Raw genomic sequence first — 22,587 nt, forward strand, 5'->3', positions numbered from 1 at the left:
GCTCCGACAGGTGAAATGCTCTATCAAGTCAACAGCTACAAAGACCAAATTCAAATTGTGCTCTAAATGTATTATCTGGTTTAAGAAATTTGGGGTACACTTTAAAATAGCAGGAGAGGTGTGTATTTTTCAGTTCATACAGAAATAGCCATATGTATATTTCATGAATATGATTAGCACTCATCTTACTTCTGACGTGTTATTAGGTATGAATCCAGTCTTTTTCAAAATCTTCCCCAGGTAAGAAATCCTGCATTTGTATACTTTAATGAAAGCAGCAGTATTTTTATGCAGAAATTCCATATACCTTTATTTATAGGTCTTAATACAACAAAATGTAAACGAAAACCGAGAACACTGCTCATTTTAATTTGACATATAAAATGGAGTTTCTCCAGAAAATAGACTTGCCTTACCTTATGATTTATGTTCTAAGAGTACATTTTATAAAAATCAGCAACCAGGCTTTTCCATGTTTACACTGAACTGAACATGATTAAGTATAAATGAATAGCTTTCTTTTATGTAGTAGCAAAAAGAGTCAGTAATCCTTTCAAGAAAGAGACTATTTCATTTCCTCCCAACTTGGATTCACCATAAACACGATCCACAAATGATATTGGAACCTAGTTAAAAAAATATACGTTAAGTGAGTCTTCAAAAATATGAGAAAAGAAGTATAGCACACATACAACAGTTACTCATACAACAGAAACAAGATTGGTCCTCTGCCAGCAAGTCCTTCAAGGTAAGTGCAAATTATGGGATTCTTACAGTAACCACCTGCACCTCCAAGTCTTCAAAATTAAACATAACATGCATTTTATTATCTTAAAATAGGTCATATGAACCAAATCTACTGTTTTGAAAAGGCACTGATCCTGAATATTAAGTTGTTTACTCAAGCTTCAAGGAAAAATTATCCTCCAAAAGTAAAACGACCTGAATTTTTTCCAGTAGTCCATCAAGTTTAGTGTTAGTTGCTCAGTCTTGCCCGACTCTGCGGCCCATGGACTCTAGCCCACCACACTCCTCTGTCCATGGGATTTCCCAGGCAGGAATCCTGGAGTGGGATGCCACCCCCTTCTCCACCATCAAGTTTAGCTGTTGCTATTTTAGCACTAAGCTAAAAATCTTACAACTTCCGCAAGAGCAGTAGCATTCCAGTTAGCTATTTTCTTGCTCTGAGTAAGAGTATTAAACTGCTCCTCCAATTCCTGCCCTTTTCATTTACTCACAGACTGTTGGGCAAAAGGGATTCACCATGCATTTTTTTTTTTTAGGAAAAATTAATTAATTTTGGCCACATGGCATGTGGGATCTTAGTACCCCTACCAGGGATCAAACTTGGGCACCCTGCAATGGAAATGGGGAGTCTTAGCCACCGGGCCGCCAGGGAGTCCCTCTCCATCACTTTCACCTTGAGTAGAGTGGCTGGTGCCCAAGACAAGGGGAGAAGCAGCAGACAGACTCACCCATGATGCCGAGTGGCCAGGAGAAAAGGCAAGGGTAAAGATGCTGCCACTTTCACTTATTTAAGAGGGAACACTGCCTTCTGTCAAGCTTTAGATCTTGGTATGTCAAATATATTAAGTTTAAAAGAATGTGAACTTTCACTCTTTTGCATGGACACCTGGAAGCCTTCCACATTTACTTAGTAGTTTATGAAAATTAACATTTTATTATAAAAAGTCTAAACTTTGTTTCTTCATGAGGAACTGACATTATTTACATACCTCGCCAATAGTATAATTCAGCTGTCTTGCTCGAACAATCATCTCCATCTGGAAGACGTAGCCTTTAGAAATACATTTTCCTATTAATTTCTGTAAAACTTCTTTTCTGTATAACCTATAAGAAATTAAAATGTATATGAACACCTGGATAACTATACATGCCTACATGTACCCTGACCTTTCCAAAAGTTCACTGGTATTTATAAAAACTTAACTTTCATTGGCCATTTGTCTACAGAAAAGTTCTCACAGTTGATAAGTATGATACATTTGTCCTGAACTGGAAAGGCCATAAAAATATTCGGTAAATAATTTAGGACAATTGTGAAAATGAATTCTTAGTATTTAAAGAGTTATCTTCCTATCACACTATTAGAAATTATTAAAATATGGTGAAGTGAATCACGTGGAGCAAAACCACCCATTGTTTGTAGTTTCAAACTTTTTCTTGAAATTTACTTTTAAAGTCGAAAAGGAAGAAACTGTTTCAACTACTGGGACAACAGAGGTGATAGGTAACGAAGCATAATACAGACTCGAGGCAAGGAAGCAGCGACTGTCAGGTGTTTCCTCGAAGTGTCTATTTCCTGAGATCTAAATAAATTCCTGGGAGAAACTATGTCCCTCTAGGTCGATCCTGGTTAAGTTAGAGACAGGAAGTAGGGATCACAAGATTGAGGCAGCACTGGCAGCAATCAGCTCTCAATAACGGAGGTCACAGTCAATCAGTTACGATGGGTGAACGCACAGCCTAACTTTAGATGGACTGCAGGCCAAAGGCAAAGCTCATCAGGTTTCCAAGAGAGACAGGAGCGGGGAAAGCCTATGGGTGAACTCAATCTTCTTCACAGACTCTGTTTTCAGAGTCACTGTGGCGAAAAAACAATTTCCCCTGAGCCTCAGTGTATACAAAGGCAGCAATTTCTACTTTTTTTTTTTTTGTAGTTTTTGAGAAAGCTATGAGAGAAGGAGCTAGGGGGTGAAGTAACTAGGGGAACTAGGCCCCAAAGCAAAGTCCCCATCTCCACAACCGATGAAGCTACCCTGGGTCTTCACTCAAAATCATGATAACACATGTGGGCTTCATATATTCATCTGCCTCAAAGTGTGGAACTGAAGGATGTATGTATGGGTCTGTAGCTATCTTTCATACACCAAACTGCTTTCAAAACAACTTACATCTTAATTCTAGAGAGGTTTAATTTTCATTATCTGACCTCTAATTTGTGATGGCTCCTCTCTTCACTTCTGACTCTCTTACTGTCTCTGAACTGCTATCCAATAGACTTACAGCTGCATTAGAAGTACTCATTACCTTCAACAGCAGGCTCCTAATTTCTGTATCTGTGTGTTTTAACAAGGGCTTCCCAGGTGGCGCTAATGGGAAAGAACCAGCTTCCCAATGCAGGAGATGCGGGTTCGATCCCTGGGTCGGGAAGATCTCTGGAAGAGGGCATGGTAACCCACTCCAGTATTCTTGCCTAGAGAATCCCGTGGACAGAGGAGCCTGGTGGGCTATGTCCCATAGGGTCGCAAGGGGTCGGACACGACTGACGCAACTGAGCATGCACACGTGCGTTCTATCAAAGGTGAAAAGAATCAACATTTAATGGATAGAAGCATATACCAGCTAATACAATGTATTAACTAATGCATGGAGTCTGGACCTTAAAGCAGGTGAGGAGACATTTTAGTTTCAGAGATTAAAAAAAATTCTGGCAGTCATTTGGCATCGTCATACAAAGTAAACTACTGTGTCAGGTCTAAAATTATAAAAACACCAAGAAACAAGCAAAAATTTAAAAATCCCAAGGACCTAGCAGGAGGCTTTGCACCATTCAGACAAGAAGTTATGCTCTGACTGAGCAGTCAGTGGTCACCTCAGGCCCCTTAAGGGCTGAGCGGTGATGCTGACTTTAAGCACACCAACCTGCCTTTCCTGCTCTTTAAAAAGTCCAGTATTTTCCCTTAAGAAGATGTTTAGGCTTCATTAGCACCTCTGAGAACTTCAATCTGCCTTTTTTAGTGTTCCAGAACAAAAATGAGGTAGAAATGAAAAGGGTTTCTTTAAATAAGTCATTCTAAAGCAAGGGATTTAGGCAAGAAATTGTAAATAGTAGAAAATATACAGTTACAAGTTTTCACTGTACCTGAAACTTCCTGTTAAATCAGATGCTCCTGGTCGCAGCAAAATCTGAGTTATAAAATTGGCCACACGGCTGTCAAAGAAAAGGTTTTCTTTATAAAATAACAGTTTCTACACGAAAGAAATATAGCCAAGTGCAGAGTGCTAAAAATGCTATACTAATTTCAAAAATGCAACAAAAATGTTAACTCTATGGAACAAAGCAAGGGTTTGTCAGTGAAAGGAGATCTGATAGTTCTCATTTTTCCAGAAAATAGGTATTTTTTATTCTTTGAATGTGACATGTAGAGGTGACCTATAAAACAATCATTTTTCAAACACTAGGTAAGAATGGTAATAGATTTTTAACTCCACTCGCATATTTGCCAATAGTCATAATTTAGGATTACAAACATCTGTCAAGACAGGAAAAGTGATCTATCAGGGATTTCAAGCTTCTTTTTCAGATTTCAAATCACCAAGGGAGGGCTGTTCCAACCTCAGTTTGCATTAAAATGGTATTTTTATTAAAGGGTGAAGGTGGGAAAGGGTTTTGGCCATTTCTGGAAAACTGACCACAGGTTCCACTCTGAGCCTGTCCACTCTGCTTGGGCTTCTGCAACCCACAGACTGGGTGACTTAAACAACAGATACTCAATTCTCACAGTTCTGGAGGCTGAAAAGTCCAAGATGAAGGTGCTGTAAACTTGGTTCCTGGTGAGGATCCTGTTCCTAGCCTCCAAATGGTGCCGCCTTGGTGTGTGCTCACATGGAGGGTGGGGGTGAGGAAGCGCCAGGCTTTCCTGCTTTCTTCTTGAAAGGGCACTAATTCCACCAACAGTGCCCCACCCACATGCAGGACCTCATCTAAACCCACTTACCTCCCTCAAACCCCATTTCTGAACACCCAACACTCCCAGGGCAAGGCACACAGGAATTCGGAAACATTCAGCCCATAACAATGACTGTAGGATCTATGCTTCAAGCACAACTAAGTATCAATCAATTATAAGGTATTACTGACAAATAGCTATTATTAACATTTCAAAAAGATGTAAAGTACACTTGGAAAAAATGACTTTGGTACTGCAGCTGTTTTCCTGTGCTCAGATTCAGAAAACTAGTTGTTCTGGAGGGAGGAAAAGTGGCAGGGAAGCAGCGTGGAAAAAAGTTTCTCTCCAAGGCCAGGGGCACCATCAAGGTGCTCCTCAGGAGAGCCTATTTCATATAAAATACATGGGTAGGGATATAGTTGGGATAATGGCTAACAAAAACATACTCCCCCCCGCCCCCAATTTGCTTCTGGTCGTTACAAAAAAATTCCAAGACATAATTTATCCCACAAAATGAATCTGACCCAAGGAGTGTGAGAGAGTATGTATTTGTGTGTGCGTGTGCGTGTGTATGTATATATCTATACATCTATTCAAGGTAATGCATTCTAAAATTGGGGTCTTAACCAAAATGCTGCAAGTCCATGGGGTCCCGAAGAGTTGGATATGACTGAACAACAATCAAAATACAGCTGGAGTCACAGACTTGGGTTCAAGTTCCGGTTCTGGCCCATAAAAATGAGACCTTGAGCAAGTGATACACAATCTTTCTCGCCAGTTTTTACTATAAAGTCAGTGAAGACATTAAGAAGTCATGATGATGGATACAACTCAATACAACGAAATGATCCAACCAGAAGTTGTAGACTGTCTCTCACTGGGACTCCCTGACTTTAAATATTAGCTTTAATGACCAAATTCAGAGAGGCCTGAGTCAGTGATCTCACTGACTTGCTCGTCTCAACCGTGGCTGCACAACACAATCCTCTGGGAACCTGTGAAAACTACTGAGGCTTTCGCACCATCCCTGGAGATCGATTCAAATGGTCTCCAATGTGTGTATGCACAAGGAAGGCCGGGAGGATGAATAGGGAGCAGGTGTATATAATTCCCTCCTACATGATTCTGATCCTCAGAAGGAATGGAAACTGCTCATTTATCTAACCCCTTCATTTCACTGAAGATTGAGGCTTTTACATGTTTTAAATTTTACAGTTAAGAGGCAAAACTGAACCTAACAGAATCTTTGATAGGAATGGAGTGACTGATAAAAAGTACTATTAGTAAGAATTTATACAAAGTTATGTTGTTACACAAAAAGCAATAAGCTAGGTAGATCGTTTAGAGATAGAAACACCTCTCTCCAACAACCTAGGTGAGATAGACTAAATGTGGTCAAAAATTCTTTGTGGGTCTTCCCATCAAGAGGGGGATTCTATTTCCCCATCCCTTGATTACGAGCTTGCTTTGACCAAAATTTAAAGTGGTGTTAGCCCCAGAGCTTAGCACTCGAGAGTGCTTGCAGCTGCAGCTGTGGTACTTCTGGATGGTGCCCTTAGAAGGCCATGTGAAGCAGCTGACACAGCTTTCCAGGTGAGCAGCTACGCGCAGCAGAACTGGGGTGGGCCCGGTCAACAACGAGCGCCATATGTCAGACATATGAATGGGGCCATTCTGGAGCTACCAGCACAGCTCACCCTCAAGCCAAAGGGACCTGTATGAATGAGCCCAGGTGAAGTCAGCAGAGGAGCCAGGAGCCAGACCAGAGAACTTAGAGAGATGACAAACTTGTTTTAGTCACGAAGCTTTGGGGCGGTCTGTCACACTGTAACAGAAACCTGAAGCAGCTTGTTTTACTTCCATCTCGTCATGAGGGAAATGAAGCTTAGAAAAGGCAGGATATGCAAGGGGTCACCCGCAATTTAAATGGCAGAGTCAGGAGTTTAGCCCAAGTCTGCCTCCAAAGCTGCACCACTTTATGTTTCTTAGTAAAAGCTGAAACCATGGTGTATCTTAAATTATTACAAAAATATATATCGAAAAGTTATTTAGTCCAAAAACATGAGTAATTCACGTAAGAGCTAAAGGTTCACACAGAATAAATTTTGCTGAATTAGGTACTTTCTATGAAAGGTTCAAAGGTTTATGCAGATTTTCCCCAAGTGAAAAGCATCCAAAATAAAATACTCTAACATAGGAAAAATTGTATGTAAGTAGCTACCTGGGAATATTTTTTGGAAGTCACAATCTGATTTCACAAACCCCACATGGTCATTTAATCCAAATACTTGTTAAAAACATATTTCTAATAGTTACACTAAAAGAGAAATCATAAGCATATATTCTAAATGTATATACCTGATTATTTTTCTTTTCAAATCCCAGCCATATACACCGCCATTTCCTCTGTAGCGAGTTCCAGAGACAATGTCAAAATTACCCTCCTTTTGCTTCCTGTAGAAAAAATAAATTAGGTGTCAATTTAAAAAAGCTGCTGAGCTTTCAACAAAATTGCTAAAAGAAAGCTCCTAAGTATTTTTAATTCTAACAGGTATCACAAGAAATTCCTTTCTGAAAAGGTTGCAGTAACTCACACTTCTTCCAGCAACACTTGTGTCCATTTTCTACCATCTTATCTGTGCTGGAGGTATTGCTTCATAGGTTTTAATTTTGAAAAACTAATGGGTAGCAAACATGTACACATGGTTACTTCAGTCGCATTTCCCTGACTACATCCCAGGGTGAGGATCTTAGCTTCATTAGCCGTCTGGATTTCTTCTACACAGGGCCTGACTGCATCTCTCATCCATTTTCTAGTCCACTGGTTCCACTGCCTATCAGGTCAAAGGAGTTTTGGGGTAGTTTTGGCGATCTAAGCAGAGAAGGTATTTTTGAGATGACTTCACGCAGAGATCAAAGGAGAAGTAGTTGGCATTAAGGAGCTGTGACACAGCACTTCAGACAGAGTGGAGGGCAGAGGATGAGTTCAGATCGCAAGGCAGGGGCCACTTCACAGAGAGGTTCGAATGGCAAGTAAAGGAATGTGGATTCTCCGTGTTCACAGGGCCTCCTGGAAGTATTCTAAACAGGTGATGTGATCTGACTCTGTTTTTCTATTTAGTTTACGTTCAGAACAGCTCCCAGGTTATTTTTCTGAAAGGTGTCATGGTCTCTTGGATTTTCTAAAAATGTTTTTACATTACCTGTAAATAAACAGAATTTTGTACCCTTTACTGATACATGCTAAATTCTTATGTTACAACCTTACTTAAAGTTTCAGGGTTCGATGACATCTGGTATACCTACAGTCACTGGTGAGTCTATTGGGAATTAACTCAGCATCTCATCGTTTGCTGAAGAGTTTCATGGGGAAATCCACTGCTGGTTAGGACTCCTGCTTTCACTGCTAGGGGTCCAGGTTCAAGCCCTGCTCAGGGAACCAAGATCCCACAAGCTGTGGTGGGTTAGTGGCTAAGTCGTGTCCAATTCTTGTGACCCCACAGACGGGAGCCTGCCAGGCCCCTCTATCCATGGGACTCTCCAAGCAAGAATACTGGAGTGGGTGGCCAAGCCATGCGGTGCAGCAAAACACAAACAGGTAAGACACCTCTGATGTAGGGCTAGGTTGTCTTCTGCATGTTTAAGTGGTTTCCTTCTATTTCTGTACTAACATTTTAAGAAGAAATGGATAGTGAATTTTATGACATACCCTTTAGCATCTATAGACTTAATCAGACTACCTTCTTTGTTAATGTGATAAATGAATTATTTTGACAGATTCCTGATTTTGGCATTCATTCCTAAAATAAACCCCTACACCCCATCTATTCATAGGGTTTTACCCTTTTGATGCAGGGTTTAATTCCATTTAACAGGGAAGGTGTTTTTCATCTTTTTTTCTACAGTATTTATAGAAATTAACGATGGTTTATAGAAATTTTCTATAATATTTATAGAATTAGGTAATAAAGGGATTATTTTTCAGTTAATCCTCTCAGGGCCCCTAAAATTCTTCATTTTGTCTTATAACTATATTCACATGCCTCAAATCTATACACTGGTTTTATTTTTGATAGCAAACTTAAAATAGCATGAGCATTTTAATGAATGAAAAATGAAGTAAAAAAATAAAAATAAGATAAATGACTTGAATCATAATTCTTTCAAACATTAGAAATACCTACCTAATGAATTCAGGAATAAATTTTGGCTGAAATTAAGAATAAACAGTAGGTCAGTAAAATAGGCTGAGACTATAATAAATAGCTAATAAAGAAACATACCACTCACATGGTGTGAGAGGTCAGCATCCATGATGATTATATAGTTGCCTGTGGCATGTTTCATCCCGTGAATATACGCAGTTCCTAAAAATGAAAACATCTGTATGCATTAAAAGAAGTCACCGGAAATGCTGAGGTCTACATCTAAACAGGGAAGAAACTGCTGAGCGTCTCTGAGAAGCCATCAGTCCTCTAGAGCTGACACCGAACTGTCGTCTCCCTTCAGTCCTGGGCACCACCTTGTGACGCCTGGACCCCCACCTAACCTGTCTCTCTGCTTCTGCTCTTCCCATCATCGCTGCCCCGCGAAAGCGACCCAGGGAGTGTCTTCCACACCTTAAGCCTGGTACACAAGAGCCCTGCATTTGGGGCAAAGGTGCAGCTAGCGATCACTTAGCCGTGCTCACGCCCAAAAGTGCCTCAAGGACTTGGCAGGTAAGGGTGACTGGCCAGGAACAGGAGATGGGAATTCCTGCGTTCTCTAGCCCCACTCCAACACAGTAGCTTATTAGCAAGGCTGAATTCTTCTGACTTCTGGTAAGAAGTGACTGACTATAGGTTTCTGGATTGCCACTGATTGGTTAATAATTCTTGGTGGCTTTCAGGGCAGTTTCAACATTACTTCAATCTTGAAGAACCTTCTGGATTCAGATATTCAGAACATTTGATCACACCATGAAATCAAGGATCTTCAGACAGCACTCCATTTCCAAGTACTGTGTTTCCTACATGCTCCCCCAATTTTTCAATAATAGTAACACTTTTCAACATAAAACAACTGTGACCGACAACAGAAATAAAGGCATTCAAGTTTTATCTCAGGACTAGACTGAATTCATTTGAGATTTTTCTATAACCTCTTACATTGTAAAGCCAGAACAGCTTTCTTTAAAAAAATAACTAAATAAATACCTTTTAAAAACATTTAACTTAAAGAAATGTTCAAGGACTTATAGCTAAGGCAGTGTGCTGGTTCAAATGTTTGCCCTTAGATCCCTTCTCTGTTCTAAATATATCGCAGGGTACTATATTTGTTCTCTTGTCAACTGATTTCCAAACAGCTTTGGGAAACACAGGAAGATGGGAGATTTCAAGCAGAAGGGGAAAAGTCCAACAGTCCTCCCCCTCACTCCACCTCTCAGCATGGACCAGATTCCCCCCAAGGCTCCCACTTCCACCAGGTACCCCTGACTCTACCATTCTAGCTCCTCCGGGCATGCAGCCTGGGTCCCCGGCTCTAAAAACACCAGCTCCTCCATCGCTGCTCCAGCCCTGGGGGAGCAGCAGTGACCTCCGGCAGCTACTAATCTCTGAGTAACCTCACTCTTCCATTTGGCTTCTCAGCAATTCCTTCACTGGTGTAACCAGATTCTCTATATTAAAGTCCTCGTATTGAAAGACTTACAATAGTTTCTGTTTTCCTAAGAGGGCCTTGGTTGACACAGGAAATTCAAGTTAAAACAACTAAACGTCATTAAGATCATTAAAAATCGTCACTGTATTTTGGCCCTGTTCCAAACTGGGAAACTACACATGGGAAATCTTACCAAGTTAAGGAGCAGGTATGGGCAGGGGCGGGGGTTAGACGTTCTGCTTACCTAGTCCCAACTTTTTCTCCCGTGGCCTTAGAAGCTGTAAGGATAAGAAATGGCATTTTAACACAAATAATAGAAAATCTAATAAAAACTTTTTTTGAATAAGTGCTCACTCATTTTAACAGAAATAGTTGCATTTATTAGAACTTAAAGCAGAATATGCCTAACATTGTTTTCCAAAATAAAAAATGCATTTAGTAACAGTTAAGTAATTTAACAGCTTTTAAGGAAAAGTAACATTCCTTTACCCAACTCTCCCCCCTCCCCCCAGGCAAAATCTTAAACTCTAGCCCCCCCCTCGGTGCTACCCACCAAAACACAATGTATTTTTTTTGTCTATTACTTATCATTTTAAGCAGTATCTATTGATTCCTTCCCTAAGAAAACTGAGGATATAACTCACTTATACCTTTTTGGAATATCTGATAACCATACCTGTATTCTCAATTCCCTCTTTGATTTTAAATGTTGATATTCTACCAACTCATCTTGATTTTATGCTTCAGTCCAGTTCAGTTCAGTCGCTCAGTCGTGTCCGACTCTTTGCGATCCCATGAATCGCAGCACGCCAGGCCTCCCTGTCCATCACCAAATCCTGGAGTTCACTCAGACTCAACGTCCATCGAGTCCGTGATGCCATCCAGCCATCTCATCCTCAGTCATCCCCTTCTCCTCCTGCCCCCAATCCCTCCCAGCATCAGAGTCTTTTCCAATGAATCAACTCTTCTCATGAGGTGGCCAAAGTATTGGAGTTTCAGCTTTAGCATCATTCCTTCTAAAGAAATCCCAGGGTTGATCTCCTTCAGAACGGACTGGTTGGATCTCCTTGCAGTCCAAGGGACTCTCAAGAGTCTTCTCCAACACCATAGTTCAAAAACATCAATTCTTCGACGCTCAGCCTCACAGTCCAACTCTCACATCCATACATGACCACAGGAAAAACCATAGCCTTGACTAGACGGACCTTAGTCGGCAAAGTAATGTCTCTGCTTTTCAATATACTATCCAGGTTGGTCATAACTTTTCTTCCAAGGAGTAAATGTCTTTTAATTTCATGGCTGCAGTCACCATCTGCAGTGATTTTGGAGCCCCCAAGAATAAAGTCTGACACTGTTTCCCCTGTTTCCCCATCTATTTCCCATGAATTTATGCTTAGATGACCTTATCTCACTCTCTATTGGTCCACTCACATGATTTCAGGTTATATTCCTAAAAGATTTCCTTTCTCTCTCCTTATTGCTTGTCAATTAGTCTTTCTTCACGTTCTGGTCTACATATAAACCCTGACTTATGTAGTTTTTTCCTTTTTTCTCTAAATTTCTGGAAAAGTAGAATGCCAGTGTTTGACACCAAGTTTCTGAGGCAGGGGTTGAAGACTCACCACTGAGCATTTCTTATCCACCCTGGCACTGGGCAGTTATGTAGGCAGACTGCCTCAGACTGCAAACCTCCAAACAAAGTATTTTCAATTTAATTCAAACAGGTTATACTTTTTAACCACACGCAAGCTGCTGTAGGTCCAAAGGAGGAACAAAGAAAAATACATTCCTACCTGATGAGCTCTTACATACAGGAGAACCAGACATTCAATCAGTAATCTATGATAATTACAATTCACTAAACAAAATCAAACGACGTGTCAGGTTTTATCTGATTCTGTGCTTGACGGTTACCGTCAAAAGACTGACTTCATCTGGTATTTGCACTGAAAACTCAAATTCTTTACAGTTTATCTTAGGTTTTCTATAACCCTGTGTTTTAGCTTAAAAAAATACCCTCATTTTCAAAGAATAAGTTTACTATTTGTAATTTTCAGACTTTCAAAGGTTTATATTAAATAGCTCCATCTTTTTTTCCCCCTGAAATATTACTTCCAGCCAATTTGAAAGGCTAGCTAACAAAGCATCTACGAATATTTTATCTGAGATTTTGTAAGGTGGTTCCTAATTTTTTTTCAATTCCCCCCTCCCCCAACTGAATATACTTATGTGACTTAAAAAGCAAGCAAGTACCATCTTTGGCATAGCTTCCTATTGGTACTCACATACACACACACCCCCAGTAACTTTCTTAAATGACCTAAAAGTGATAAAATAATGAGTAGGCAATTTCCCTGGTACCACACCGAAATCATGACAGTAAATGCTATTTTTTTCCCTCATCCTTTTAAATTTTATTAGATTGATGAGGAAAGTGGAATTCTTTGAAAACCATGTTGTTTTAGAATTTGAGGTCAATTCAGCAGGCACAATCAATCACACCTCAAGGTTGAGGTTCGAAGATAAAAGGATTCAAAACACTGTCAGGCTGATGTTTCCAGGTTAAATGGAAATACATAGTGAGAATATTCTATGCATTATGTGAATCAGTGCAGTTGGCCCAGAACCTATAAAAGAACTGAGGAACTGTTGGCCAAAAATATGAATCAACCATTATTGAAAGTCACTGCTAAAAGGATGAAAATCTAAGCTTTTATCTCCTCTGTAAGCTTGTACATCTGGAAATATTCAGAAAGGACTGAGGTGTGACAGTTCTGTGAATCATGTCTGTGAGATGGAAGGAAGCTCTAGCACAGGATAGATTTACACTGTACATAAGCGTAACATATTTCCTGGAACTTTGCTGATGGTCCAATGGCTAGGACTCTGACCTTCCAATGCAGGTGGCCCAGGATCAATCCTTGGTCTGGGAACTAGAACCTGCATACCACAACTAAGACCTGTCACAGCCAAATAAATTTAAAAAAAGAGAGTGTAACACATTTCCTTTAAACTCTTCTCATTAATTAAGCTCTCCTCTGATTGCACAGAAATTATTTCATTATTGGGATTAATCAAGAATATGTGGACTCAAGAGTCTACTTTGTATGATGCTTAATTGCTACTTCTTGAAATGCAAGTACCAATAAACATTCTCCAAGAGACTTCTTTATGCCTACAGCAATGGGCTCTCTCTGGCACGAGGGGGTAATTTTGCTGCACAGGGACGTCTGACGATGCCCAGAGGTATTTCTGGTTGCTGCACTGCGGGGGCGGCTGCACTGCGGGGGCGGCTGCTGCACCTTGTGGGTAGAGTCCAGGGCTGATGCTGAACATCCTGTAACATACAGGACAGTCCCTCACAGCAAAGACCCCTCAGGTCCCAATGTCAGTAGTGGCAAGACTGAGAAATTCTCGTCTATGCAAATTACAAAATACTCACTGTCTAAAATGTGTTTTCTAATTAAATCTGGATTTAACTGTTTTTGGCCCAAGAATTGGCTGAAGTAAACTAAAAAATCTACTCCAGCATTCATAAAGCCAAACCATTGATCAAAAATAAAAATGCCCAAGTTACTCCCGTAGAACAGGCTTTAAGGTACAGTGAGAAAGTTTAAGACTCAGAAAGTCAGTCTATTTCACAAGACTATCCTACAGATAAAACTGCCAGGTTCTTTGAAAAATCATGTTTCACATGAACACAGTCAGTCACCTTTCCCAGCTACAAGCTTTTAGCTGCAGACAGTGTTCTCCACTGAAAGTACGAGAATGCCTAGAGAAAGTGAGCAAGATCCAGGTGCGCGTGACTAACCGCAACCTAGTTTTAAAACTTGCTGTTTAGTTGCTGAGTTGTGTCCAACTCTTTTGAGACCCCACGGACTGCAGCTCACGAGGCTCCTCTGTCCATGGGATTTTCGAGACAAGAATACTACAGTGGCTTGCTATTTTCTTCTCTAGGGGATCTTCCCGATGCAGGGATCAAACCCAAGTCTTCCTGCACTGGCAGGAGGATTCTTTACCACTGAGTCAGCAGGGAAGTCCCTTGTTCTATAATACTTTTGAATTCAGTATCATGCTTTAATTCTGCCCTTCAAGGAAACTGATTTGCAGAGTCAGACATAAAGAGTTCATCCAAAGGCCCACTGTTCTGTTGTAAATCTACCAATGACTCCACATACCAAAGGTATATAAAACCTCAAGCACAATGAAAATGCATCTAAATCCCAAGCATATATAGAGCTCTTTGTCTTTTCAGTTTCTAAACAGATGGACTCTAAGCACTGTTTATTTATCATCTTTCCCCCATATAAAGGTAACTGATATGATAGAAAAATGACTTACAATTCTGTCTGACCCATAAATCTTCTCCAACTGCTCAGCAATGTCCCTTGTTCCATCTGGGCTTCCATCATCTATGATTATAATTTCATAGTTGAAGCCACTAAAATAAAAAAAAATTAAATTTGTATTGCTTGGAGACAGTAGTCTGAAATGAAAAAACAATTTAAAAGTCACTAACACCTCCCTAATATAAGTGGAAATTTATTGCCATGTTAATTACCAAGGAAAACTCCAATTATCAATTGAAATAAATGTCAAATATTTAGTATGTCACTTCCAAACTATGTAAGTGAAAGTCACTCAGTCATGTTTGAGTCTTTGTGACCCCATGGACTATAGAGTCCATAGAATTCTTTAGGCCAGAATACTGGAATGGGTAGCCTTTCCCTTCTCCAGGGATTGAACCTAGGTCTCCCACATTGCAGGCAGATTCTTTACCAGCTGAACCACAAGGGAAGCCCGCCAGGTGCCCCAGGGCCAGCAAGAGCAACTCTTAACTACTGCTGGGCCCGGCTGCTGGAAAATGCTACTATACAGTCCTGCTGCTGCTAAGTCGCTTCAGTCGTGTCCGACTCTGTGTGAACCCACAGGCAGCAGCCCACCAGGCTCCCGTCCCTGGGATTCTCCAGGCAAGAACACTGGAGTAGGTTGCCATTTCCTTCTCCAATGCATGAAAGTGAAGTCGCTCAGTCCTGTCTGACTCCCAGAGACCTCATGGACTACAGCCTACCAGGCTCCTCCGTCCATGTGATTTTCCAGACAACAGTACTGGAGTGGGGTGCCACTGCCTTCTCCAATACAATCCTGAGATGTTAAAATTCTCACACATAAAACATATTCTTTCATTAAAAAAACTGGTGATCATATATTTATATATGATAGGATATCATATGAAATTTTACTTATCCACTTGGGAAATTTCATTTCAAAAATACATTTAAAAGGTATCAAGTCAGCTGAGTAGCTCTGGATGGTTATTCTTTTTAACTTAACCCCCAACAGATTTAAATAACATAATCAGAAATCTGATTTTATTTCACCCTTAAAAAAACCCCGCTTGAGGATGGTGACAGTCTTTGATCCCACTATTCCAAACAATTGCGCCCATAACCCCACACCGTCAAGACCACAGAGCTACAGAGGGTGTCACTGCTTCTGAATGAAGGTCTTTCTATTGTTCAAGAGCGATCCAGAAAAACATCTGTTTCTGCTTTATTGACTATGCTAAAGCCTCTGACTGTGTGGATCACAATAAACGGTGGAAAATTCTGAAAGAGATGGGAATACCAGACCACCTGACCTGCCTCTTGAGAAACCTATATGCAGGTCAGGAGGCAACAGTTAGAACTGGACATGGAACAACAGACTGGTTCCAAATAGGAAAAGGAGTACCTCAAGGCTGTGTATTGTCACCCTGCTTATTCAACTTCTATGCAGAGCACATCATGAGAAATGCTAGGCTGGAAGAAGCACAAGCTGGGATCAAGATTGCAGGGAGAAATATCAATAACCTCAGATATGCAGATGACATCACCCTTATGGCAGAAAGTGAAGAGAAGCTAAAAAGTCTCTTGATGAAAGTGAAAGAGGAGAGTGAAAAAGTTGGCTTAAAGCTCAACATTCAGAAAACGAAGATCATGGCATCTGGTCCCATCACTTCATGGGAAATAGATGGGGAAACAGTGGAAACAGTGGCAGACTTTATTTTTTTGCGCTTCAAAATCACTGCAGATGGTGAGTGCAGCCATGAAATGAAAAGATGCTTACTCCTTGGAAGGAAAGTTATGACCAACCTAGACAGCATATTGAAAAGCAGAGACATTACTTTGCCAACAAAGGTCCGTCCATCTAGTCCTAGTCAAGGCTATGGTTTTTCCAGTGGTCATGTATGGATGTGAGAGTTGGACTATGAAGAAAGCTGAGTGCTGAAGAATTGATGCTTTTAAACTCTGGTGTTGGAAAAGACTCTTGAGAGTCCCTTGGACTGCAAGGAGATCCAGCCAGTCCATTCTAGAGGAGATCAGTCCTGGGTGTTCTTTGGAAGGACTGATGCTGAAGCTGAAACTCCAGTACTTTGGACACCTCATGCGAAGAGTTGACTCATTGGAAAAGACACTGACGCCAGGAGGGATTGGGGGCAGGAGAAGGGGATGACAGAGGATGAGATGGCTGGATGGCATCCATGGACCTGAGTTTGAGTGATCTCCGGGATTTGGTGATGGACAGGGAGACCTGACGTGCTTCGATTCATGGGGTTGCAAAGAGTCAGACACAACTGAGCGACTGAACTGAACTGATTGTTCTCATTAACTTCACGTGATAGTTTGCACTCAAAAAAGAAGTCAGCATAATACTTGGCTATACCTGTGCTCACCATCACATCTTCCACCACCCCCTTTAAAGAAGACATTCTTTTTGCTAACTTTACTGGGAAACTTATGGGGAAAGAGGAAGTACAGATAAACTCCCATAACACAACACTATGTTTCCTCTGGTCCTGCTTTGAGAAACAAATGCACGGAAAACCACCAGAAAACACATTTCACTGTTATAATACTTAAAAAAAAAAAAAGAGCCAGCCACCAGCACACTTGGAAGAAAGCAAAACCCAGCTTATTTATTCTCTAACAGTAAAGACGACTTCAGTTCCCCACAGGGCACTAAATCTGGGCGTGTGCTTTACAAGTCAAAACAAGTTAAGATGTTGATTCTATTTGTGGTGCTGAGATGCTTCATAAACCAATGGAGTCATTCATAAGCAAAATTATTTCCCTCTAGACTTCAAAGCACCAAGACCACCTCAGGAAGAGGTAGCTTAAAGGAATCAAGCTGAGCGGACTTTAGGTAATTTGCCACCTGGAAAGAAAATAGTTGTTCCCTATTAAACTCCTTCTCCGCCCAGAAATCACTAAAGATAAGCTGCACTACATGAAAGAACAGAGCAGAGAAAACATCGTATAATCATGAAACAAGCCAGAACAAGATCAGCTACATGACATCTTCTCTAACTTGGAAAAGAGTTTGAGAAGTGAAAATATAACTTAAAAAAAAAAAGTTAAAAAACATGAATAAAAACTTTGAAAAGCCATGAATATGAAGATAATGATTTGATTCAAATAATTATAATCAAACAGCAGTGTTTTTCACTAATCAGCATTTCCCACAATGTAAGTTTAATAAAGCTGGCTGGTTCCTGAGGATAAAGGCCCCCTCTGATGAACGTTGCAGAATTCTAAGCCGGTACAAATTTTTTGGACAGCAATTTGGCATTAATTACCAATCTTAAGCACAACTCCGTCTACTCAGCAATTCCACCGCGAACACTTTACCTCGGGTATACTAGTAAAAAAAGGAATGTGTAAGAGGCACTTACTACAAATACGGCGTAGAGAGTCTCCGTTTTCACTTGTAAAACAAAAGTCAAAAGAGGAAAAACAAAAAAAGTCTGGAAATAACTCGTTCTCGATTGAGAAGACTCGGTTGGAAAAATAAAAGCTATATGATATTATCTAATTTTCAAAGCACTGTAATTTGATAAGTTTGTATGTGCTGATACCTAAAGATCAGTCATAATACCAGGATTTTCTGAAGACAGAAAAAAACAGTTTAAACATTTTCAAAGTCAACACCAAAAAACCAAAAAAACCTCCCAGTTGTTTTTTTTTTTTTTTTTTAAACAATCACATCATACATCCACCTGCGAGTCTGCTCTTCTGCCTTCTCCAGAAGGGTTGCCCAGCCCAGCAGCAGCTCCCTAACCCACAGGGCCCAAACCTCCTGCTTACATAAGCCCTCGGAACGGGGGCGGGAGACAGCGGGCTCGCTCAGAGTCCCGGCTCCGGCCGCAGAGCCCGATCGTCTAGATAAGGGAGAAGCGAGGTCAGGTTTTCGGACCCGCAGGCATTAAAAAGGGTGGCCAGCCCTCCTAAGAAAAGGCGAGCAGAGGGCTGTCGGGGAATGTACAATAAATCAGTGCTTCAGAAAACTCAAGGGCGGGACTAAGAATCCCAGACACAAAGAGAAGCGCAGAGGAATCCGCCTCTGCTTTCCTCGCAGGGTGGCGTCCTCCCCAGGGTCTCCCGCGGGGGCCGAAGCGAGGCCGGGCAGGGCCGCCTCGCGCAGCCGCCAACGGCCGACACCCAGGCCCGGAAAGCCAGCTCATCTCATTCCTCGGGGAGGGCGGCCCGGCGCGCTACCTCTCGGAGAAGCTCTTCACCAGCAGCCACACGATGAACGGTAGGTTCTCGCGCTCGTTGTACGTGGGCAAAAGCACCGAATACTTGTCTTGCCGCGAGGCTCGCCCCTTCGGCTCCCGCCGAGACCTAGGAGAGCTACGACTCGCTTCCTCGGCAGCCATGGCGGAACTGCGCGATAGGCCGGAAGCGGAAATACGTCACGCGGAGCGCAAGGCGACTGGTTGGACCGGACCAAATCCCGAGAAGGGGGTGGTCTATGTGGACGAGTTCTAGTCTTCCTAAGGTTCGCTTCGTGGTTCCTTTGGAAATAGTAAGAACTTATGAATCTTTCAAACTGAGTCTGAGGGTGGCGCAAGAAATGCAGATCTATTTATCACCTTTGCTCAAGCTCCATAAAGTTTTTGTTTTGGTTTACTCCGACCTCGCGACGAAGAAAAGCCGGAAACGGAAATGCCTTTCACGACGGGTTCCGGAAAGAGGCCCGGCATGGCGGCCAGGGAGGAGGTTCTGGCCCTACAGGCCGAAGTCGCGCAGCGTGAGGAGGAGCTGAGTTCGCTGAAGCAGAGGCTCGCGGCGGCCCTTTCGGCGGGGCAGGAGTCAGCGCGCTCGGTTCCGGTGTCGCCCCTGCCTCCCAGGGCCGCCCTGTCCCGAGAAGAGATCCGGCGCTACAGCCGGCAGCTCGTGCTGCCGGAGCTCGGCATGCAGGGGCAGCTGCGCCTGGCGGCCACGGCCGTACTCGTAGTAGGCTGCGGGGGGCTCGGCTGCCCGCTGGCGCAGTACCTGGCCGCAGCCGGCGTCGGCCGCCTGGGCCTCGTGGACTACGACGTGGTCGAAGCGAGCAACCTGGCCCGCCAGGTGCTGCACGGCGAGGCCCTGGCCGGCCAGGCCAAGGTCTTTTCGGCGGCCGCCGCCCTGCGCCGCCTCAATTCGGCGGTGGAGTGCGTGCCCTACGCCCAGGCGCTGACGCCGGCCACGGCGCTGGACCTCGTCCGCCGCTACGACGTGGTGGCGGACTGCTCCGACAACGCGCCCACCCGCTACCTGGTGAGCGACGCCTGTGTGCTCGCCGGCCGGCCCCTGGTGTCCGCCAGCGCCCTGCGTTTCGAGGGCCAGCTCACGGTCTACCACTACGGCGGGGGGCCTTGCTATCGCTGCGTGTTCCCCCGGCCACCCCCGGCGGAGACGGTGACCAGCTGCGCGGATGGCGGGGTGCTCGGCGTGGTTACCGGGGTCCTGGGCTGCCTGCAGGCGCTGGAAGTGCTGAAGACAGCTGCGGGCCTGGGCCCCTCTTACAGCGGTCGCCTGTTGCTCTTTGACGCCCTCCGAGGCGATTTCCGCTGTATCCGGTTGCGGAGGCGCAGGCCCGACTGTGCGGCCTGCGGGGAGCGGCCCACCGTGACCGACCTGCAGGACTACGAAAGCTTCTGCGGTTCGTCGGCCACGGATAAGTGCCGCTCCCTCCGGTTGCTGAGCCCGGAGGAGCGGATTTCGGTTATGGACTATAAGCGAGTTCTGGATTCTGGGTCACCCCACCTGTTGCTGGACGTCAGGCCTCAAGTGGAGGTGGACATCTGTCGTCTGCCTCACGCCCTGCACATCCCTTTGAAACGTTTGGAACGGAGGGATGCGGAGAGCCTGAAAGTCTTGGGAGAAGCCATCCGGGAAGGGAAGCAGGGCGCACAGGAAGGGGCGTCTGTCCCCATCTATGTGATATGCAAACTGGGCAACGACTCCCAGAAAGCCGTGAAGATCTTGCAGTCCTGGGCAGACGTGGACTCAGTTAAGGACGTTGTGGGGGGCCTCATGGCCTGGGCTGCCAAAATCGATGGAACGTTTCCGCAGTACTGAGGTGGCCAGTGGAGTCTGACCAGCGAAGGGTGTGGGTTGCCATGTTACCTAAAGTTTTTTGGCCTTTATTTATTTACATTTTTTCCCTAGTAATGTATAGAGGACCTTGGGATTCTGCAGTACCTGTGATTAGGTGGACTTCTTTTTATGAGTCTTTTAAATTGTAATGTATCGAATAATGTCATTATTAAGGGGTTATAACAACGTTCCTGTCACCTGTCTTACGTGTGCAGCAAGTGGTGTGTTTTAAATTCAGGTCATTCGCCTGTCCTGCGCCCCTCCCTCCGCCAAAATAAAAAGCTTTTCAGGATGTGAGGGCGATCTGGTTGTAACACCTGTCGCCCCTTTGATCGCCAGGGTTGATGCGACTGACCTGGCTAGCTAGGCGGCTGTTTCCTTCCTCCTTCACTGCTCCCATGAGCGTTTCTCCCGAAGCTGTGCCCTCAGTGAAATCGGACAGTCATCCCTGGTGGAGGAGGACGGGTCTTCAGTAAAGGGCCTAGGAGTAGCTGTGCTTTCCCCATAGAACCTCCAAGGAAGCTCCCAAGTTTACCCTCTTTAAATTGTACATTTTAATGTTTGGAAAGGTGTAGTAAACTTAATTGATTACAGATAAAGTAGTTAAGCTCAGTTTATTGTTTACTAAGACATTTTTGGGGGTGTTATTTCTGCTTCAGATGCTAAAATATGTTCTAGAGCAGTGGTCCCCAACCATTATGGCCCCAGGGACTGATTTCATGGAAGACGTGTTTGGGGGGGGCAGATAATTTCGGTTTCCATCACCCATCTCTCCACTTTGTAGTCCCGCACATAACAAGCCACCAAACAGGACTGGGGTTCTGGGACCCCTTTTATATAGATATCAATATTTAAAATTATTTAAACATTAAAATCAAAATTACCTGGGATGTGGTCACTTTGTTAAGTGTTTCAAATTAATAGCCAAGTAAGACACAGTCTAGCAAGATAGAAACCATCTTTATAGTTTGTCAGTTTCTTTTATAAATCACTTGATTTTTTTTTCTAGATTTAGTTTCAGGTTCCACCTTCTGTTGTGCAAATAGAAATTTCTAAACTGTTGTGTGGCTTGCTTTGAAATCATCAGGTCCAAGTCCCAGCTTTCCACTCTCCCCTGTCCTTTTTTCCATGTTCAATCTGTTGTTTTTATTTTTGGCTTTACTGTGTGGCCAGGATGCCATATACAATATTGAATTAAAGTGAAATAATAAACATTTCTTCTCTCCTTCAAAATTTTGGGTGAAAAACTTTGAATATTTAACCAATATTACTTGTTACTGCTTTAGGTAAATAACCTCTCAGATTAAATTTCTATTTATAGTTTGCTAAGAGTTTTCATTGAATTCATCAAATGCTTTTTCTACATTCTTAGGTGTTTTTTCTCTTCTGTTAACATTGTGAATTCCTTTTTTTTTTTTTTTAAATCGTGGCAAACAAACACATAAACGTCACCCTCCTGACAGTCTCCGTGAGTACAAAACCAGATTCCAGAAGCTCCCATCCTTCATGACCTAGGCTTTACACCTGCAGAGCATCTCCCCGTCACACCCCTTTAATTTACCTTTTCTATCTTTTAATCTATTCCAGCATTTTATGTTGGTTTTCTTATGCAACAGCAATTTCATGAAATGGCAGGTAGTCTGCCAAACTTCCAACATACACAACACAATTAAAAGCGAACACATGGCATAAGAGTATATTAGAGGCAATCCACGTATCCAAAGGGAGCCTCTCTCCTCCCGCTGATTGTTGTATGCAAGCTTAAAATTGTCAGAAATCACAGATATAGAAGTAAAATGTTGCATCTCTGAGTACAGTTTTTAAAGTTTCAAAGCATTGTGGGCCAGGACTTC

General features: G+C 42.8%; 2 protein-coding genes across 2 annotated transcripts; one reads left to right on the top strand and one right to left on the bottom strand.

The window, feature by feature from the left end:
• Positions 1–283: 283 nt before the first annotated feature.
• DPM1 (dolichyl-phosphate mannosyltransferase subunit 1, catalytic) lies at positions 284–20,349 on the bottom strand. The gene is made up of 9 exons (XM_069547049.1): positions 18,869–20,349; positions 14,673–14,772; positions 10,576–10,609; positions 8,985–9,061; positions 8,879–8,904; positions 7,053–7,148; positions 3,887–3,955; positions 1,737–1,851; positions 284–626 (listed from the first exon to the last, which is right to left on the bottom strand). The coding sequence occupies exons 1-9, from the start codon at positions 19,027–19,029 to the stop codon at positions 522–524; spliced, it is 783 nt and encodes a 260-aa protein (XP_069403150.1). The 5' UTR covers positions 19,030–20,349; the 3' UTR covers positions 284–521.
• On the top strand, positions 18,844–21,967 carry MOCS3 (molybdenum cofactor synthesis 3). The gene has a single exon (XM_069547048.1). It carries the CDS (start codon positions 19,319–19,321, stop codon positions 20,714–20,716), a length of 1,398 nt encoding a protein of 465 aa, XP_069403149.1. The 5' UTR covers positions 18,844–19,318; the 3' UTR covers positions 20,717–21,967.
• The last annotated feature ends 620 nt before the right edge of the window (positions 21,968–22,587 follow it).

The sequence above is a fragment of the Ovis canadensis genome, chromosome 13 (assembly GCF_042477335.2).
Source record: "Ovis canadensis isolate MfBH-ARS-UI-01 breed Bighorn chromosome 13, ARS-UI_OviCan_v2, whole genome shotgun sequence".
NCBI lineage: Eukaryota > Metazoa > Chordata > Mammalia > Artiodactyla > Bovidae > Ovis > Ovis canadensis.

What these genes read in the sequence shown, in the direction of transcription:
- DPM1 (XM_069547049.1), bottom strand. Translation starts at nt 19,029, where the DNA reads ATGGCTGCCGAGGAAGCGAGTCGTAGCTCTCCTAGGTCTCGGCGGGAG. An exon ending in GTGAAGAGCTTCTCCGAGAG is followed by an intron (nt 14,773 to 18,868) that starts GTAGCGCGCCGG and finishes TTTTTATTTTAG; the next exon opens with TGGCTTCAACTATGAAATTA. An exon ending in TTTATGGGTCAGACAGAATT is followed by an intron (nt 10,610 to 14,672) that starts GTAAGTCATTTT and finishes TTATCCTTACAG; the next exon opens with CTTCTAAGGCCACGGGAGAA.
- MOCS3 (XM_069547048.1), top strand. Translation starts at nt 19,319, where the DNA reads ATGCCTTTCACGACGGGTTCCGGAAAGAGGCCCGGCATGGCGGCCAGG.